Genomic DNA, 20,877 nt, shown 5'->3' with positions numbered 1-20,877 from the left:
TTCCCAGAGGGAGCAGAGGATGAAACATCCTGAGGACACCTTGAAATTGTGCAACACCTTTCCAGATACTGGGAGGTCACCATTTCCTGGACAACGTGTTTCTGAGGCTTCATTCTGTCAAAGGAAGAGCGGTGGAGAAGGCGGCCAGCTGACCGATTAAACAGTTCTTTAGTCCTCAGCACCCAGGGCTGTTAGGTTTAAGCACCCATCGGCAGGGTCTGCATCATATGGTGCAGGATTATCTAGGGGCAAGAACAGACTTGGAGACCTTTCCAACTGAGCATCCACTGGGTTACTGGGTCTTGAGGATGGATCACTGGCCAGAACTTGCTCAATATGCCATCAAGCTACTGGCCTGTCCTGCACCCAGCGTGCTTTCTGAACGGACATTCAGTGCTGCTGGAGGTTTTGTGATGGATAAAAGAGTGCGTCTGTCCACAGACTCCGCTGACCAACTGACATTTATCAACATGAATCAATCCTGGATAATTTTTCTATAATTTTTAACAGTTCTCAACTGCAGGGCCCATGACTGCACCCAGCAATAGTAACTGAGGGGACACAGTGTTCAGGCACCATCAACACTGAAGGCCACATTGTTCTACACCTGTATGAGAGGTGCATTACATATAATTTGAATTTTTAGAGCCGGGTCCAATCCTGCACTTGTCAAGAATAACTCTGAAGGGTTACAGTGTGAGTCCTGCTGCAGCAGGTTCTATACATTGTACAGATGTGCAACTTTGCAGGTAGTTTAAGGGACCCCCAGGCATGATATTTAAATGAATATTTTTTTTTTTTTACTTTAAGCCAGTGCTTCTCAAATAGTGGGGCGCGCCTCCCAGGGGGGGCGCGAGGCTCCATCAAGGGGGGTGCGTACAGGGGTGGGCAGAGGGCTGCTGTCTCTTACCTGGCTCCCACGATGATCCATCCAGGAAGCGCTGCTCCTTCCGTCACTCTGGCCACTCCCTCACTCCTGCCGCTCGGCTCTGCCTCCTCACCGGTGATTGGCCGCCAGAACTGTAGCTCAGGAAAGGTACACAGGCGGCCAATCACGGGCGAGGAGGCGGAGCTGAGCGGACCCGCGAAAATCGAGTGAGGGAAAAGCCGGTAAGTGTGCAGTGCAGAGGTGCTGCTGCAACCACATATGCTGGCTGCAGCAGCACCATACTGCAACAGGGGTCAGCAAGTGTCATTGGTGTCAGTGGGAGGAATAGTGCCGCATCATTGGTGTCACTGATACTAATGATGGGGCATTATTCCTCCCACTGACACCAACGATGGGGCACTATTCCTCCCACTGACACCAACGATGGGGCACTATTCCTCCCACTGACACCAATGATGGGGCACTATTCCTCCCACTGACACCAACGATGGGGCACTATTCCTCCCACTGACACCAATGATGGGGCACTATTCCTCCCACTGATACTAATGATGGGGCATTATTCCTCCCACTGACACCAATGATGGGGCACTATTCCTCCCACTGACACCAATGATGGGGCACTATTCCACTGACACCAATGATGGGGCACTATTCCTCCCACTGACACCAATGATGGGGCACTATTCCTCCCACTGATACCAATGATGGGGCACTATTCCTCCCACTGACACCAATGATGGGGCACTATTCCTCCCACTGACACCAATGATGGGGCATTATTCCTCCCACTGACACCAATGATGGGGCACTATTCCTCCCACTGATACTAATGATGGGGCACTATTCCTCCCACTGACACCAATGATGGGGCACTATTCCTCCCACTGACACCAATGATGGGGCACTATTCCTCCCACTGACACCAATGATGGGACACTATTCCTCCCACTGACACCAATGATGGGGCATTATTCCTCCCACTGACACCAATGATGGGGCACTATTCCTCCCACTGATACTAATGATGGGGCACTATTCCTCCCACTGACACCAATGATGGGGCACTATTCCTCCCACTGACACTAATGATGGGGCACTATTCCTCCCACTGACACCAATGATGGGGCACTATTCCTACTTATAACAATTTTATAGACAAATGATACTATTTACAGTCGCGCGGGGGGGCGCAAAATGTTTTCTTCTTCCTAGGGGGGGCATGACAGAAAATAATTGAGAAGCACTGCTTTAAGCAATGAAAAATAACTGCCCCTTTAAAAACTGTACTATTAGAATTTATTTTCCACTGATTCATGTCCATCAGGGCAGTACCCGAGTCCCCATACCACTTTTATTGCTGACACCTAGCATATAATCCTTCTAAATGGGCACTTTTGAATTTTCAAGTTTGAGTCCCATAGGTTCGATGTTGGCGGCAAACGTTTGGTCTGTTCGAATGTTCTACCATGAACTGAACCGGAGGGTGTTCAGCCCATCACTAGTGATAAACTAGAAGTGCAGAGAGAGCACACAGAGCAGATCACACAAAACCCAACATATGGGGGTATATTGGGGAATGTGAGGGCACAGTATGGATAACAAGACACAGCACAACAAAATAGTCCACCAGGTAGCAATGTAATACCACATAGATAGTCCATGTAGGATGGCCAAGCAAAATGGAGAACCAGTACACCAGGCCACCAGACGGTATGGCAAGGGGAATGTACCCAGCCCACAGGGTGAATACAGCGTAGCAGTGGTTAAGTCCAGCACACTAGGCAGAGATCTAGGCGGACCAGGGTAGGATGTAGCAAGGGTCAAATCCAGCTGATACAGCAGGGATCCGGGCAGACAAGTGGTTGAGTCCAGCACAGGGCAGGGATCTGGGCAGACAAGTGGTTGAGTCCAGCACAGGGCAGGGATCTGGGCAGACATGTGGTTGAGTCCAGCACAGGGCAGGGATCTGGGCAGACAAGTGGTTGAGTCCAGCACATGGCAGGGATCTGGGCAGACAAGTGGTTGAGTCCAGCACAGGGCAGGGATCTGGGCAGACATGTGGTTGAGTCCAGCACAGGGCAGGGATCTGGGCAGACAAGTGGGTGAGTCCAGCACAGGGCAGGGATCTGGGCTGACAAGTGGTTGAGTCCAGCACAGGGCAGGGATCTGGGCAGACATGTGGTTGAGTCCAGCACAGGGCAGGGATCTGGGCAGACAAGTGGTTTAGTCCAGCACAGGGCAGGGATCTGGGCAGACAAGTGGTTGAGTCCAGCACAGGGCAGGGATCTGGGCAGACAAGTGGTTGAGTCCAGCACAGGGCAGGGATCTGGGCAGACATGTGGTTGAGTCCAGCACAGGGCAGGGATCTGGGCAGACAAGTGGTTGAGTCCAGCACAGGGCAGGGATCTGGACAGACATGTGGTTGAGTCCAGCACAGGGCAGGGATCTGGGCAGACAAGTGGTTGAGTCCAGCACAGGGCATGGATCTGGACAGACAAGTGGTTTAGTCCAGCACAGGGCAGGGATCTGGGCAGACAAGTGGTTGAGTCCAGCACAGGGCAGGGATCTGGGCAGACATGTGGTTGAGTCCAGCACAGGGCAGGGATCTGGGCAGGCAAGTTGTTGAGTCCAGCACAGGGCAGGGATCTGGGCAGACAAGTGGTTTAGTCCAGCACAGGGCAGGGATCTGGGCAGACAAGTGGTTTAGTCCAGCACAGGGCTGGGATCTGGGCAGACATGTGGTTGAGTCCAGCACAGGACAGGGATCTGGACAGACAAGGGGCTAAGTCAGCACAGTATAGGGAACTGGACAGAAAAGTGGGGTGATTCAAGCACAGGGCAGAGACCAGGGCAGCATGGTATGGCACATCAAGGGTATAGACTGGCAAACTGCAGCAATCGGATCCAGCAGCCACTTAGTCCAGAGTCCAGGCACTATGAGGGATGAGCAGCAATAGACACAACATAGGTTCAGGGACTCACCAGTCAACAGAAGTCCAGGCAGCTTGGCAGGGAACAGGAGGTCTGGTGGGCAGAGGTTCTTCATATGCACATCATGGGTCCTCAGAAGGCTGTGTGTCCTGCCCCAGCATCTGGGCCACACAGACAGACGCTGCCAGAAGATCAGAGAGTAGAGCAGAGTCCCAGTGTCCAGGAAGCTATCTGTCTCAGCAATTCTGTGCACCAGGTAACCTCTTTCTAGGAAGACATGCAGCCCTCAGTCCTGTGTGTCCATCACAGAAGTAAACTCAGAAACGTCTGACCCTTTCTGCCAGCATAGGGTTATTATATTGTCCTTTGAGTTCAGCCAAGCCTTAAGCATCCAAACCTGCTGCTGGCCCATCTGGCTTTATCCAGCTACAGGACACAATGCTGTCTGTGCTTCAACAAACAACACACAAAAAAATATATATTTCTTCCCTCCGCTACAACCCCTGCCCCTTCCAAACATGTACCAGCAAGAGGCCTCAACATGCCTCTGCAAGGTACATGTCCCAGTTCAGCAGCAAAACTACAAAAGTATCCATGGGATGGCTTTTCATCTGAGGGCCACATGGTTATTAATGCTCTTTCCAGCAGGACATCACTTTGGGGTATGGAAGTGGTTGGCTTAGGGACACACTTGAAGTGCTGGGAGGATAATTTGATCCACTAACATTATCTCTACAGAGAGACTCTGGCTGCGGACAAACCGGTCACTGCCAGGCCAGCTGCCCTGTTAGAAAAAGACTCTCAGGTCCACCTCTCCCAAGCTGGTGCACTATGTGGATATGTACCAAGCTTCTGAAGAAATTCCACTCCAACCCCAGCCCTCTGGTCACCCTTGGACCACCCATGCTACAGATGTGGATAACCCAGGCATCTCCAGGCTAGATGCCCAAGGAACTTCACCCTCCCCAGAATCAAAACACCTGCCCTGATCCCAGTGTATTTCTGGTGCCAGAAGGAAAGAGCCTTTCACCATCTTAAAGTGAATTGATGCTTCCAACAACAACTGGTGCCCTTCTAGTTTATGGAGTCCAGCCACTTACCCCAAGATAAGGCAGCAGCAGTTACAGGAGCTCTGCATAGATGTACAAAAAGTCGTTGGTTTCTGTGATACAGGTGCTTTCCTGACCATCATTGATCCCTGTGAGGTGAATTCTACAGGGAATTTCTTCTGTTGGGGTAATGGCAGGACTTTCTTTTGACATTCTCCAAGGGAATGACCTGTGAGAATTTAATAGTCTGTTTCTAAGGAGTGTGACCCAGAGCGCTAGGAGTAGAACACAAGTCTGGGACAGGCGTGATGCAAGATGCAAATTCATCACGGATCTACCCTATTAACTATGTAAAGGCTCAGGTCAATCCCACCAACACCCCAAGATTTAGGGGAGGACCTCTTGGTTTGGAAAACAGGTGGACACATAAAGGAAGAGCACCCCAGACTTGATGCTGTAGATGGGGACAGCGGGGTCACATGCAGGCTAATTGTCCCAAGAGTTGTAGGTAGAGGTCCAACTTTACAGTCACGGCTGGAAAACATCTCACAGCCGTCCTTCCGGGATGTCCGGAGTGCACTCCACTAGGTAAATGATAAGCTGACTTTGGCGTGCATGTGCGATAGCCCATCGGAGGCCCATCTCCATGACTACTCCAGCATGCTGTCGCCTCACTGCGGATGTGCGATAGCCCGTCGGAGGCCCATCTCCATGACTACTCCAGCATGCCGTCGCCTCACTGCGCATGTGCGATAGCCCGTCGGAGGCCCATCGCCATGACTACTCCAGCCTGCCATCGGCTCACTGCGCATGTGCGATAGCCCGTCGGAGGCCCATCTCCATGACTACTCCAGCCTGCCGCCGCCTCACTGCGCATGTGCGATAGCCCGTCGGAGGCCCATCTCCATGACTACTCCAGCGTGCCATCGCCTCATTGCACATGCGCCCCCACAGCCACGCACCTTTTGGCGTGCATTCCAATTCACCTCCAGAAGCTATATTTGGCAATGGCAGCACTTGATCTCCCTCTGCTGCCAGTATAGTAACACTACTCATGAATACTCCATACATCTAAAGACAAAGATCTGCCCAATGACCCCACTGACAGCCCACACAAAGCAAGGACATTCTGGCTGCCATTGAAATATATGTGTATACCTACTTTGTGTTCACATCTATCTCCATGGAAAGAAGCCAACAATTGAGGAACCAGCAGGCTTTATCCAAAGGAATTATGTATTCAGTTCATTCATTTTTACTTTTTATACATTGTGCTGATCCAACAATATTATCCCCATGAACCCCAATGCAGCATTCCCAATATGTCATTATTTATTATATGGGGATATATATATATACACAGACTATATGACCTCCTCATGTATATATTACACTGCCCTGCGTTTCTTACAGCTTTAATGCCGGTGAATGTTTCTAATGTCTCTTACTATACATCTTGATGTGTAATGTATTGTTACTTGTGTGAGCATGTTGTGATGTCACCTTTGTCCCGCCTCCTTTCCCGGGACTGCCCAACCCAAGTGGGAGGGTCCAACCTCTGTCCCAGGGTATATATAGAAGAGGATTGTCATTGCCAAGTCAGCTCTGATGAAGAAGGGACTCGAAACGCGTCAGCCTGACTCTGAGAACCTTCCCTCGTGTTTAGACTCGCGCTGGTCTCTGATTGGTCAAGTCTCATCAAGGACTTTACACGCTTGTTATACTTCTCTGTTTGTGAGGATATTTTCACATCCAATAAAATCACATTTTACTGAGGTAATGCACAAGGTTGGTGTGCTTTTTGTTTCGCTTTTCAGTATTGGTGGGGCTTCCCCAGCCTTGTTTAGAGCCGCACAACCTTTGATGCCTTAGTGGGGAATTTCTTCAAGTTCCGGGTCCATCTATCCACCCTTGTTCTGGGCCATAGAGGGCAGGAGGGGTTGTTTTGTGTTTACACCCGCAGTACCATTACTCCAGTCACTTTCCGGGTTGTTACCACCCCCCATTATTATCACTGTCCCAGCCCTTTCCATCTGTGGGAGGAGCTGAGTCTCCACCTCCTCATTAACACTGGGAGGCCTATAACAAACTCCAATGATGACCTTTGTAGTACCGCCCCCCATGTGCAGTTCCACCCGTAATCCTTCAGCCTCATCACACTCTCCATCAACTAGGTCCTCTTTCACACTCGCTCTGAGATCACTTCTCACATAGAGACAGACTCCACCCCCTTTCCTATTTCCCCCGTCTCTCCGAAAGAGAACCTAGCCAGGAATATGAATGGCCCAGTCATGTGAGGAATGAAGCCAAGATTCAGCAATACCAATTCAATCCTAGTTCTCTTCATGCACCAAACCTTCCAACTCACCTATTGTGCTGGGCACACTTCTGGCATTGGGGAACAAACACTTTCATTCTCTGACACCTTGTTCATTCACCGACACCTTGTTCATTCACTGACACCTTGTCCATTCACTTACACCTTGTACATTCACCGACACCTCCTCCATTCACTGACACCTCCTTCATTCACTGACGCCTTGTTCATTCACCGACGCCTTGTTCATTCACCGACACCTTGTCCATTCACCGACACCTTGTCCATTCACTTACACCTTTGTACATTCACCGACACTTCACTCACTGACACCTTGTTCACACGGATTTTGAGCATTTTTTATTTTCATACAAATGGTACCAATTCCACTGGTTGTAACACCAACAAGTACTGACCTGTCTGATCTGTCTACCCCGTTAAAACTGAATTCTCCCTCCCCCCTCCATCCTAGTTTATATACTCCTCCAGCCTTCCCATAAACCCCTCCCCCAGCACAGCAGACCCCCTTCCATTTATATGCAGACCATCTCTAGCATATACAGTGAAGGAAATGTGTATTTGCTCCCAGGCTAATGTTGAATGTTCGCCCCTCACACAGAAATGATCGGTCTAACAATGGAATGTTCGCCCCTCACACAGAAATGATCGGTCTAACAATGGAATGTTCGGTGTAACACTGAGAGACAGAATACAACAACAAATTCAGCAGAAATGCGTCTAACAAATGATGACTGATCTGCCTGTTCATGAGGGAAAGAAGGATTTGATCCCCTTCACAAAACACTTAGTACTTGGTGGCCAATCCCTTGTTGGCAATCAGGTCATATGTTTCCGGGAGTTGGCCCCCAGGTTCGCACACATCTCAGGAGGGATTTTGGCCCACTCCTCTTGGCAGATCCTCTCCAAGTCATTAAGGTTTGGTGGCTGACATTTGGCAACTCAAAATTCCAGCTCCCTCCACAGATTTTCAATCGGATGAAGGTGTGGAGACTGGCTAGGCCACTCCAGGACCTTAATGTGCTTCTTCTTGAGCCGCTCCTTTGTTACCTTGGCCGTGTGTTTTGGGTCATTGTCATGCTGGAACACCCATCCACGACACATTTTCAATGCCTTGGCTGAGGGAAGAAGGTTCTCACCCAAGATTTGATGGTACATTGCCCCATCCATCGTCCCTTTGATGCGGTGCAGTTGTTCTGTCCCCTTAGCAGAAAAACACCCCCAAAGCAGAATGTTTTCACCACCATGTTTCACAGTTGGGATGGTGTTCTTGGGGTCATAGGCAGCATTCCTCCTCCTCCAAACACGGCGAGTTGAGTTGATGCCAAAGAGCTGGATTTTGGTCTCCTCTGACCACAACACTTCCCACCAGTCCTCCTCTGCATCATTCAGATGTTCAGTGGCAGACTTCAGACTGGCCTGGACATGGGCTTTCTTGAGCAGAGGGACCTTGCGGGCACTGCAGGATTTCAGTCCTTGTCGGCGTAGTGTGTTACCAATTGTTTTCTTGGTGACTGTGGTCCCAGCTGCCTGGAGATCATTGACAAGATCCTCACGTGTAGTTCTGGGATGATTCCTCACTGTTCTCATGATCATTGACACTCCATGAGGTGAGATCTTGCATGGTGCACCAGACCTAGGGAGACTGACACTTGTTTTGTGTTTCTTCCATTTGTGAATGATTGCACCAACTGTTGTCACCTTCTCACCAGGCTGCTTGGCCATAGTTTGGTAGCCCAGTCCAGCCTTGTGTAGGTCTACCATCTTGTCCCTGACATCCCTGGACAGCTCTTTGGTCTTTGCCATGGTGGAGAGTTTGGAATCTGATGGTTTGATTGCTCCTGTGGACAGGTGTCTTTTATACAGGTAACACAATGAGATTAGCAGCACTCCCTTTAAGAGACTGCTTCTAATCTCAGCTTGTTACCTGTATGAAAGACACCTGGGAGCCAGAAATCCTGCTGAATGATAGGGGATCAAATCCTTCTTTCCCTCATGAACATGCAGATCAGTCATCATTTGCTAGACGCATTTCTGCTGAATTTGTTGTTGTATTCTGTCTCTCAGTGTTACACCGAACATTCCATTGTTAGACCGATCATTTCTGTGTGAGGGGCGAACATTCAACATCAGAGGGGAGCAAATACACATTTCCTTCACTGTAGGCTGCACCCCAATGAAAAGTCAGCCCAGTGCTCTAGGCCAGCACTCCATTGTTATTCTTCTCCTGCCATCAATGACCAACCCGGTCCCACACTTCATCCATGTCTTTGGGGGCCTCTCATCTCCTTATGAACTGTTTCTTCCATGGTGAAGATCAGCCATGGAGTATATCTGAGGTGTATATCAGGGTGTGCTTCTTCCCCACATGAGAGCTGGGATGTCCATCAACATTCATCTAGAAGACATTTCCTACACTAATACACCTCCAGGGTTGTGTGGAATCCATGATGTACAGGAAGACAGGACTTCAGTGAGGAACATTTCCCTCACTCAGGACAGGAAAGTGGCTTCTCCCGCATGTGAGATCTCTGATGTTGGTAAAGATTGGACTTCTGTGAAAAACATTTCCCGCATTCAGGACAGGAATACGGCTTCTCTCCTGTGTGAGATCTCTGATGTCTGTAAAGATTGGACGTCTGTGAAAAACATTTCCCGCATTCAGAACAGGAATACGGCTTCTCCCCAGTGTGAGATCTCTGATGTGTGTGAAGCAAGACCTTGCATAAAAAACATTTCTCGCACTCTGGACAGGAATACAGCTTCTCCCCTGTGTGAAATCTCTGATGTCTGTGAAGATCAGTCTTCTGTGAAAAACATTTCCCGCACTCAGGACAGGAATACGGCTTCTCCCTCATGTGTGATCTCTTGTGTCTATGAAGACTGGACGTATCTGAAAAACATTTCCGGCACTCAGGACAGGAATACGGCTTCTCCCCCGTGTGAGTTCTCTGATGTATATGAAGATTGTACTTTTTTGAAAAACATTTCCCGCACTCAGGACAGAAAAATGGCTTCTCCCCCGTGTGTGATCGCTGATGTAAATGAAGTTTGGCTGTATCTGAAAAACATTTCCCGCACTCAGGACAGGAATTTGGCTTCTCCCCTGCGTGAGATTTCTGATGCATGTAAAGATTGCACTTCCTTGAAAAACATTTCCCACACTCAAAACATGAATACGGCTTCTCCCCCATGTGAAATCTCTGATGATTGTAAAGATAGGACTTCTGTGTAAAACATTTCCCACACTCAGGACAGGAATACGGCTTCTCCCCCGTGTGAGATCTCTGATGTTTATGAAGACTGGACTTGTCTGAAAAACATTTCCCACACTCAGGACAGGAATACGGCTTCTCCCCCGTGTGAGATCTCCGATGTTTATGAAGACTGGACTTGTCTGAAAAACATTTCCCACACTCAGGACAGGAATGTGGCTTCTCCCCCGTGTGAGATCTCCGATGTTTATGAAGACTGGACTTGTCTGAAAAACATTTCCCACACTCAGGACAGGAATGTGGCTTCTCACCTGTGTGAGATCTCTGATGTGTGTTAAGACTGGGCTTACTTGAATAACATTTCCCACACTCAGTACAGGAATACGGCTTCTCCCCCGTGTGAGATCTCTGATGTATGTGAAGACTGAACTTCCTTGAAAAACATTTCCCACACTCAGGACAGGAATACGGCTTCTCCCCCGTGTGAGATGTTTGATGTTTGGACAGACTGGACTTATCTAAAAAAACATTTCCCGCACTCAGAACAGAAATATGGCTTCTCTCCCGTGTGAGATCTTTCATGCACATTAAGATGTGATTTATAATGGAAACCTTTCCCGCACTCAGTACAGGAGAACCTCTTCCCTGTTGGAAGGCCGGCCCGGTCCCGCACAGTCTGAGGTTCCTCAGGATACAAGGAATCCGATGGTCCATCTACACTGGGTGGTGCCGGATGGACATTGGAGGGAGCCGGGTTTTCTCCTGGACTATACTGTGTGATGTCCTCATCTTCTACTTTCCAGTCTGGAGACAAAGTGAGACAATCCTCGGAGGTTTTCATCATCTCCAGGCCATGGACTAAAATACAAAGAAAAAGAGGATTACTAGACAGGAGCTGATTGGTTCCCCCAAACCAGGACTCCGCCCACATCAGGCAGCTTGGTCTCTGAGGAGCTTACAATTCCACCCTCAAGGGAACTAGGAAATGGCTCCTCTGATCTCCTACCAGGTCATTTCTTTATTCATGGACCTTAGTCAGAGAGTGAGGAAACAACCAGAACTGTCTTTTATAGGAGGGACAGTGATGAGGGGATTATAGGACGAGGGTCCCCACCCCCTCTATCACTCATCACCATCTTCCCAACACAAGAAGTACTGCACTTCCCTATTTACTCCATGATTTAGTCATGAAGAACAGCGGGGCTGAGCCCCACCAGAGGTCAGAGAGTGAGGATGGGGGGAGAACAACCAAGATGAAGACTGGACTGATCCTGAAGACCACCATCATTGGGGTATTGACTCCTCCCTCATTATCACTTTCTGTTTAAGGGTCCAAAGTTGGAGGATGTTATCACATTATTATCACCATGTAAAAGTCTGTGCTCCAATCACATCATCCGATATAAAATGTCCAGCTGGGAGGAAATGGGGGGAACAAAAGAGAATCCATATTATGTGTATATATAGCAGTGGGGGGAGGGGGGAGAGCAGAAGTCAGGAGTATGGAATGTACAACATAGAGTATATAGTGCAGGGGTCAGGAGTATGTAATGTACAACATAGAGTATATAGTGCAGGGGTCAGGAGTATGTAATGTACAATATAGAGTATATAGTGCAGGGGTCAGGAGTATGTAATGTACAATATAGAGTATATAGTGCAGGGGTCAGGAGTATGTAATGTACAACATGGAGTATATAGTGCAGGGGTCAGGAGTATGTAATGTACAACATAGAGTATATAGTGCAGGGGTCAGGAGTATGTAATGTACAACATAGAGTATATAGTGCAGGGGTCAGGAGTATGTAATGTACAACATGGAGTATAGTGCAGGGGTCAGGAGTATGTAATGTACAACATAGAGTATATAGTGCAGGGGTCAGGAGTATGTAATGTACAACATAGAGTATATAGTGCAGGGGTCAGGAGTATGTAATGTACAACATCGAGTATATAGTGCAGGGGTCAGGAGAATGTAATGTACAACATAGAGTATATAGTGCAGGGGTCAGGAGTATGTAATGTACAACATACAGTATATAGTGCAGGGGTCAGGAGTATGTAATGTACAACATAAAGTATATAGTGCAGGGGTCAGGAGTATGTAATGTACAACATAGAGTATATAGTGCAGGGGTCAGGAGTATGTAATGTACAACATAAAGTATATAGTGCAGGGGTCAGGAGTATGTAATGTACAACATAGAGTATATAGTGCAGGGGTCAGGAGGATGTAATGTACAACATAGAGTATATAGTGCAGGGGTCAGGAGTATGTAATGTACAACATAGAGTATATAGTGCAGGGGTCAGGAGTATGTAATGTACAATATAGAGTATATAGTGCAGGGGTCAGGAGTATGTAATGTACAATATAGAGTATATAGTGCAGGGGTCAGGAGTATGTAATGTACAACATGGAGTATATAGTGCAGGGGTCAGGAGTATGTAATGTACAACATAGAGTATATAGTGCAGGGGTCAGGAGTATGTAATGTACAACATAGAGTATATAGTGCAGGGGTCAGGAGTATGTAATGTACAACATGGAGTATAGTGCAGGGGTCAGGAGTATGTAATGTACAACATAGAGTATATAGTGCAGGGGTCAGGAGTATGTAATGTACAACATAGAGTATATAGTGCAGGGGTCAGGAGTATGTAATGTACAACATCGAGTATATAGTGCAGGGGTCAGGAGAATGTAATGTACAACATAGAGTATATAGTGCAGGGGTCAGGAGTATGTAATGTACAACATACAGTATATAGTGCAGGGGTCAGGAGTATGTAATGTACAACATAAAGTATATAGTGCAGGGGTCAGGAGTATGTAATGTACAACATAGAGTATATAGTGCAGGGGTCAGGAGTATGTAATGTACAACATAAAGTATATAGTGCAGGGGTCAGGAGTATGTAATGTACAACATAGAGTATATAGTGCAGGGGTCAGGAGGATGTAATGTACAACATAGAGTATATAGTGCAGGGGTCAGGAGTATGTAATGTACAACATAGAGTATATAGTGCAGGGGTCAGGAGGATGTAATGTACAACATAAAGTATATAGTGCAGGGGTCAGGAGTATGTAATGTACAACATAGAGTATATAGTGCAGGGGTCAGGAGTATGTAATGTACAACATAGAGTATATAGTGCAGGGGTCAGGAGTATGTAATGTACAACATGGAGTATATAGTGCAGGGGTCAGGAGTATGTAATGTACAACATAGAGTATATAGTGCAGGGGTCAGGAGTATATAATGTACAACATAGAGTATATAGTGCAGGGGTCAGGAGTATGTAATGTACAACATGGAGTATATAGTGCAGGGGTCAGGACTATGTAATGTACAACACAGAGTATATAGTGCAGGGGTCAGGAGTATGTAATGTACAACACAGAGTATATAGTGCAGGGGTCAGGAGTATGTAATGTACAACATAGAGTATATAGTGCAGGGGTCAGGAGTATGTAATGTACAACATAGGAGTATATAGTGCAGGGGTCAGGAGTATGTAATGTACAACATAGAGTATATAGTGCAGGGGTCAGGAGTATGTAATGTACAACATAGAGAATATAGTGCAGGGGTCAGGAGTATGTAATGTACAATATAAATTATATAATGTAATGGTCAGGACTCATAATATTGGTATTCAGTAATTTAAGGTCCTTAAAGGGTTGCTTGCCTCCCATCTCCTGAGACTGCACTCAGTGACTTGGGTCTGAGACACTACAGACATATCCCTCCACCCGGCACAGCCAGCAGATAACAGAGAAGGTCCCCTGGAGGAGTCAGGCACAAGGCAGGAGACCCCAGTCACATGTCCTGGGTGCCTACATTATGCAATGCTTAGAGTAAAAATCAACATTTTGCTGCCAGCTGAACCCCAGAACCTCCATAAATCCAGTCTAGAGACATAAATTGTGTCTGCAGCACAGAGAAGGAAGATTATCCGAGAGAAATCCAGGAATACAGGACGGGGAACACAGCTCAGGAAAGTGACCAGGGGATTACAGGCTGATATCACCCAGTCCCCGCCCTACTCTGGACCAATCAGTGAGCAGTATGGGTGGAGGAATGGATTTAGTGTTCATGACCCACCTGTGCTGATCTCTGTAGGAGTGTCCTCCTCTATAAATGTCCCCGTTATTCCATCCTCCTCCATAGACTGCTGATCATCCCTCACATACGCCTCTTCTTCTTCTGCTTTCACCTCAAATTCTATATCGATTGGATCTCCACTCTAAATCAAGGAAATGAGAGAGAATATCATCTGTAAAATGTAAGATTTATGATTGTGACATCACACACAAAATCCACACATTGTCTCCCTTCACAGAAGCAGATCACATGTGATATGTGGGTACATTTCCCCTAAATACCGCATGCCATCCTGAAACTGTCCATTTCCTATCCCGTGTTGCGGTATTGACCACAAACACTGAACACGCTCAGTAAATACCGCATGAACAGGCGTTACATTCACAGAAGGAAATAAAGAATGAAATGCATGCGGTCATTAATTAGTGGTGGAGACATGCGGCATTCAGGAAATGTGTACTGCTTGGTAAAGAGTGGGCGGCCGCTGGCATCCTTAACAACCAGTAAACAACATGGTTGTTAGGGAGCGAGCGGCTGCCGCATCCAAACCAACCGATAAATCTAAAAAAAAAGAATTACCAGCAAGGAAATATTAAGAAAATGGCGTAGGATTCCCTCCTTGGGGGGTCTAGTATGGATTTTGAAAGGGGGCCCCTTGCCAAAATGAAAGAAATACATACCAGACCCCTATCTGAGCATGCAGCACAGCAAATCAGAAAAGGGGGGACAAGCAAGTGACCCCCCCCTCCAGAAACATACCAGGCCACGTGCCCATAACATGGAGTGGATGCTCTGGGGCGGGGGGGGGAGCTTTGCTCCCCCAGAGCACCTTGTCCATGTTGATGGAGACAAGGGACTGTTCTCTACAACCCAGCCTAGTGGCTGTGGGGGTTTGCAGGCAGGAGACTTACAAAAAGTAACAAGGGGGCCCTCAGATCCCTCACCCCATGTGAATGAGTATGGGGTACATGGTACCCCTAATTATTCGCCCCAAAAAAGTATTCTGTTATATAGACAGCAGGCAGTTTTTGACAAGTCCTTTATTAACCACTTGCCTACCAGGCACTTATACCCCCTTATTTACCAGGCCAATTTTCAGCTTTCAGCGCTGCCGCACTTTGATTGACAATTGCGCGGTCATGCAACATTGTACCCATATGAAATTTTGATCATTTTTTTCTCACAAATAGAGCTTTCTTTTGGTGGTATTTAATTGCCACTGGGCGCTTTACTTTTTGCGCTATAAATAAAAAAAGTGCAAAAAATTTTTATTATAAAATTTTTCAAACAGGTATTTTTTCTCCTTCACTGATGTGCATTGATGAGGCGGCACTGATAGGCGGCACTGATAGGTGACACTGATGATGGGTACTGATAGACGGCACTGACTGGCATCACTGCTGGGCACTGACTGGCACAACCCCTGGGCACTGACTGGTGGCACTGCTGGGCGGCACTGGTGGGTGGCACTGGTGGGTGGGCACAGGTGGGTGGCACTGGTGGGTGGCACTTCTGGGCACAGGTAGGTGGCACTTCTGGGCACAGGTGTGTGACACTGCAGAGTGGCACAGGTGGGTGCACTGCTGGGCACAGGTGGGTGCACTGCTGGGCACAGGTGGGTGATCTGCTGGGCACAGGTGGGCGGAGCTAGTGGGCGCACTGCTGGGCACAGGTGGGTGCACTGCTGGGCACAGGTGGGTGATCTGCTGGGCACAGGTGGGCGGAGCTAGTGGGCGCACTGCTGGGCACAGGTGGGCCGAACTTACGGGTGGCACTGCAGGGCACCGATCATCAGGGCACTGATCATCAGTGTCCTGATGATCGGTGCCGATCCCCGCTCTGACAACTGCCGGTTCTCGGCAGTACTTTCCTCACGATCTGACAGCGTGAGGAAAGTGCAGCCGAGAACCGGCACTTGCATTTCCCTGTGATCAGCGTGTCATTGGACACCGCTGATCACGTGGTAAAAGGCCGCTGGGATCGGCCTTTTACCACATCACGTGATCAGCTGTGTCCGTAGGACACAGCGATCACGGAGATCGCCGGGTGCGCGCCCCCTGGGGCGCGCAGGAGAGCGCGTTCTGGGGGGACGTCATATGACGTCCACCCAGAACTCGCCGGCCGCAGTGAAGCCGTCATTCGGCTATCTGCGGTCGGCTACTAGTTAAAAAAGAAAAATAAAGCAAAATGTCCCCCCCGGTGTAGATCCATCATCAATCACGATGCTCGCTGTCACGGAAAGAAAAGCTCCGCTCCCAATGAAGACTCCCCTCTGTCTGACAGCTCTGCTGCCTCCTGCCACTAAATATACTAAGAGACGGTGTCACTCGGTGACGTCACTGACTGAGGCATGTTGTATTGGTGATGTCACTGACCGGGGCATGTTGTATTGGTAACGTCACTGACCGGGGCATGTTGTATTCGTGACGTCACTGACCGGGGCATGTTGTATTGGTGACGTAACAAGAGGGCAAGGCCACCCAGTGATGTCACAGGGTAGTAGCATTCCTTAGTTTATTTAGAAGTGGGAGGCGACAAAGCTGTCAGATGTCAGGAGGGGAGCTTTGTTTTTTCAGCGATGACAGCGAGTATCGTGATTGGATCATCGATGGATCTACATCAGGGGGATATTGCTCTTTATTTTTGTTTTGTCAAAAATTTATTCCAGTGTTTTTTTTTACACTACACTGTTTGGTGAATGAATAGGGGTACTATGTACTCTAAACTCATTCACATTGTGGGGGGCCGGGATCTGGGGGCCTCCTTGTTAAAGGTGACTTTTAGATTCCAATAAGCCCCCCACAACCACTGCCCAGGGTTGTGGGGAAGGACCCTTATCCCCATCGACATGGGGACAAGGTGCTTTTGGGAGGGCAGAGTGCCCCTGCCCTGAAGCACCCACCCAATGTTGAGGATATGTGGCCTGGTATGGTTCAGGAGGAAGGTGGGCACTCACTAAGGGTCTGGTATTGATTTTGGAGGGGAAACCACGCCTTTATTTTTATTATTTTGGCATCGGGGTTCCCCTCAAAACCCATACCAGACCTGTCACAGCTGTCAGCGGGGAACTTGGCGACCGTCCGCTCCTTGTTTACTGGTTGTTGGGGACACTGGCGGCTGCCCTCTCCTTAACAACAAGCTATTTACAAGTGTTGCTATGGACACCAGTGGTAAATTACCCGCAGGCTTCACTACTAAAAAACAGAATGCAGCATCTTACTACATACTGGGATACGGGAAGATCCCGCTTTGTGATTGGAGCCCATAGTCTCTACAAGTCCATGTTCTAGATTCTCCATCCACCAACCTTGTAATAGTGAGGGATGGTGTGACCTTCCTGTGTGGAATCCCGGGAATACAGAGGACGGGGACATCTCTCTGGTGGGTTCCTGGTATTAGGTGGCTCCATCATATCCTTGTGTCCTTCTGAAAACTCCTCCATCACTCCATACTCCTCATCCTCCTCTTTATACTCTTCTTTAACATCAATATTATCATCCCCGAGGATTCCACTCTGAAAGATATAATAAAACATTCATTGTAACAAACATGCTGTGTATAAATCACAACTACCAATAATTGTCATCATCTACCTGATGATGGTGAGGGATGGTGTGACCTTCCTGTGTGGAATCCCGGGAATACAGAGGACGGGGACATCTCTCTGGTGGGTTGCCATGACTGGATCCATCTGTAGGAAACACACACACTGACTGAATCCATTGTTTCTATGTGTTTATCAGATGATGGGGGATCTAGGTGGATCCTCCGTACTGCTCTCTCCTTTACAATAAAGTCTCCTCTTACCCGGTGATGTGAGGGGCGGCTGATTGTCCATCATGACGTCCTTGTAGAGATCCTTGTGTCCTTCTAAATACTCCCACTCCTCCATGGAGAAATAGACAGTGACACCCTGACACCTTATAGGAACCTGACACACACAATGATACAGTCACCATCCAGACACATCCCTTGTCTGTTACTGGAGAATGTCCCAGAATTCCCGGCACCACTCACCTCTCCTGTCAGCAGCTCAGTGATCTCTCTGGTGACTTCTAGAATCTTCTGTGTCTTCTGTCTTGTAGGGATCAGGGGTGGAGGTGGGGGGATGGTGATGGGATTCTGGATTCTCGAGGATCTTGTGGTCATACGATGAGATCTCCTTCTGGTGTCATTGTCGGTAGATTTCTTCATGACTCCTGTACAGTTCTGTGTGATACAAATATAAATCTCACTCTCCCATAATCCCTCACTTCTATGGTCAGCTCTAGATTTATTCTCCAGGGATTGGCCACAATGTGCCGACTCAGCAAAGGACAGACATCTCCATCCAATGATATGATGACAATGGGGTCAGATTTATAGCTCCTTCTAGAAGTCATATAATAGAGTCACTAATGGTTTACTAGTAAGGCTCACTGACCCACCAGGAAATGTCACCCATGGATTTAGTGGTCAGTGGGCGTGGCATGCTGGTAATCATGGGTCTCTGTGATTGGACTAAAGCTGAGATTGTTCTCTTCTATAACAAATGCCGCCATCTTGTGCTATAACCAAATCTCATAGAGTCCGGACACTTTATGTATTCATAGTACTTGTGTGGATGTCGTTATTGATTACAGAACATCAGAAGACTTCAAGTGACTCTGAATACCTCCCAGTGTACAGCCGAGTCAGATTTAACCCCTTCATTACACTCACCTCTCCAGTCAGCAGGCTGAGGATCTCCAGGGTGAGCTTCAATATCGTCTCATTCCGGGGAAATTCCTTCCTTACAATCTTCACAAAACCCAAAGTCTGCTGATTGTCCATCATGACGTCCTTGTAGAGGTCCTTGTGTCCTTCTAAATACTCCCACTCCTCCATGGAGAAATAGACAGTGACACCCTGACACCTTATAGGAACCTGACACACACAATGATACAGTCACCATCCAGACACATCCCTTGTCTGTTACTGGAGAATGTCCCAGAATTCCCGGCACCGCTCACCTCTCCTGTCAGCTCATGGACCATCATGGTGGTCAGTTCCAGAATCTTCTGCTCTTTCTCCCTCTCAGGTATCAGAGAATGAGATGGAGGCACCATGGTGAGGCTCCGGGTTCTGCTCCATCCTCCTGAGATTGGCTCCCCACTAGACTTCTTCTTTACAACATAATCCTACAGATCAGGAGACAAATAAAACAATATCAACCACCTGACATCATCTAAATGTGTGCAAAAATAAAATGGTCTATTGACCAGAATAGACAAGAGTGATGTCATGTGACCTCCCAGAATCCTCCTCGCCTCTCCGGTCAGGTCTGTGTTTATTAATAGAGATGAGTGAAGTCATGTGACCTCTCAGAATCCTCCTCACCTCTCCGGTCAGGTCTGTGTTTTTTTAATAGAGATGAGAGTGACGTCATGTGACCTCCCAGAATCCTCCTCACCTCTCCGGTCAGCAGGTAGATGATCTCCAGGGTGAGGTTTAGTATCTTCTCAGTCATGTGACTCCGGTCCTCCTCCATCCTTATTGGTGCCATCATGTGATCTATACAGGTCTCCTTGTAGACGGATAACTTTGGGAAATGAAAGTAAGAATGATTTGGATGGTATTGGTCACACAATAATAGGATGTGGATGTGAGGGGGGAATAGGAGGGTTGATGGACAGTGAAGAATTACTCCCCCCATGGGAAGACATTTTGTTTGGACTGTTTAGTGTTTACTACAATTTTGAGGTCCGGGGCCCCTTTCTCTGAACTGGTTTTGATGAGTATTAGATCTGCAGACAAGGAATGATAAATCTGATCCTTCCTATGACTAGTTTGCTCTGAGGCAGTGCTGTGAGGTCAATGTCGGCTCATCATGCAGGGATGGTCACTTTACATCACCCGACGCCCGGGACATGTAGTTCCAGGTAAAGTATTTTCTTTTAATCTTTATCCCTGCTGAGGGCAAGCCGCAGGGCTCTCCTTTCAGGTGCCAGCCTCTGCCACCCCGTGTGTGTGAACCTCTCCTGTACCTACTATGCTTCCCCGGCTCTGCTTGCCCATCTGTGGGCCCGGGTCAGCGGGTGTCGGAGGGTAGAGGGGATGGAGGAGAGCGGACATGTTCACTCCCTTCTTGTCCTGACCCAGAAGTGACGTTATGACAGATTTCCCGACCATCGAGGCCGGCAAAGAATGTAATGCGGTGCGATGTGCTCTACATTACATCCAATGGAGTACAGGGGAACATTGGGGGTCTTTTAGACCCTGGATGTATCAATAAAGAGAACCTGTCATCAAAAGTCATCACATAGAGGACTTTGTCCCCTCAAGTAAAAATGTTTTTTTAAATGTAAAGAATTAAAGTTACACC

At 48.0% G+C, this 20,877-nt stretch overlaps 1 protein-coding gene and 1 long non-coding RNA gene across 2 annotated transcripts in view; one reads left to right on the top strand and one right to left on the bottom strand.

Annotated features, from left to right (window-relative positions):
• Positions 1 to 20,877, top strand: part of LOC149443011 (uncharacterized) — a 473,108-nt gene that overhangs the window by 167,724 nt on the left and 284,507 nt on the right. The gene's annotated exons all lie outside the window — the stretch shown is intronic.
• The window catches only part of LOC149443013 (uncharacterized), a 74,940-nt gene continuing 61,586 nt past the window's right edge, over positions 7,524 to 20,877 (bottom strand). The window contains 2 exon segments of the mRNA XM_089655955.1: positions 7,524 to 10,950; positions 10,952 to 11,280. Coding sequence (XP_089512081.1) covers positions 9,697 to 10,950; positions 10,952 to 11,280 — 1,583 coding nt within the window. The 3' untranslated portion in view covers positions 7,524 to 9,696.

Source organism: Staurois parvus, unplaced genomic scaffold (genome assembly GCF_062004578.1).
Source record: "Staurois parvus isolate SC_StPar_1 unplaced genomic scaffold, SC_StPar_1.0 ptg000879l, whole genome shotgun sequence".
Taxonomy (NCBI): Eukaryota; Metazoa; Chordata; class Amphibia; order Anura; family Ranidae; genus Staurois; species Staurois parvus.
Note: the sequence above shows the minus strand (reverse complement) of the source record. Positions and strands in the feature narration are given on the sequence as shown.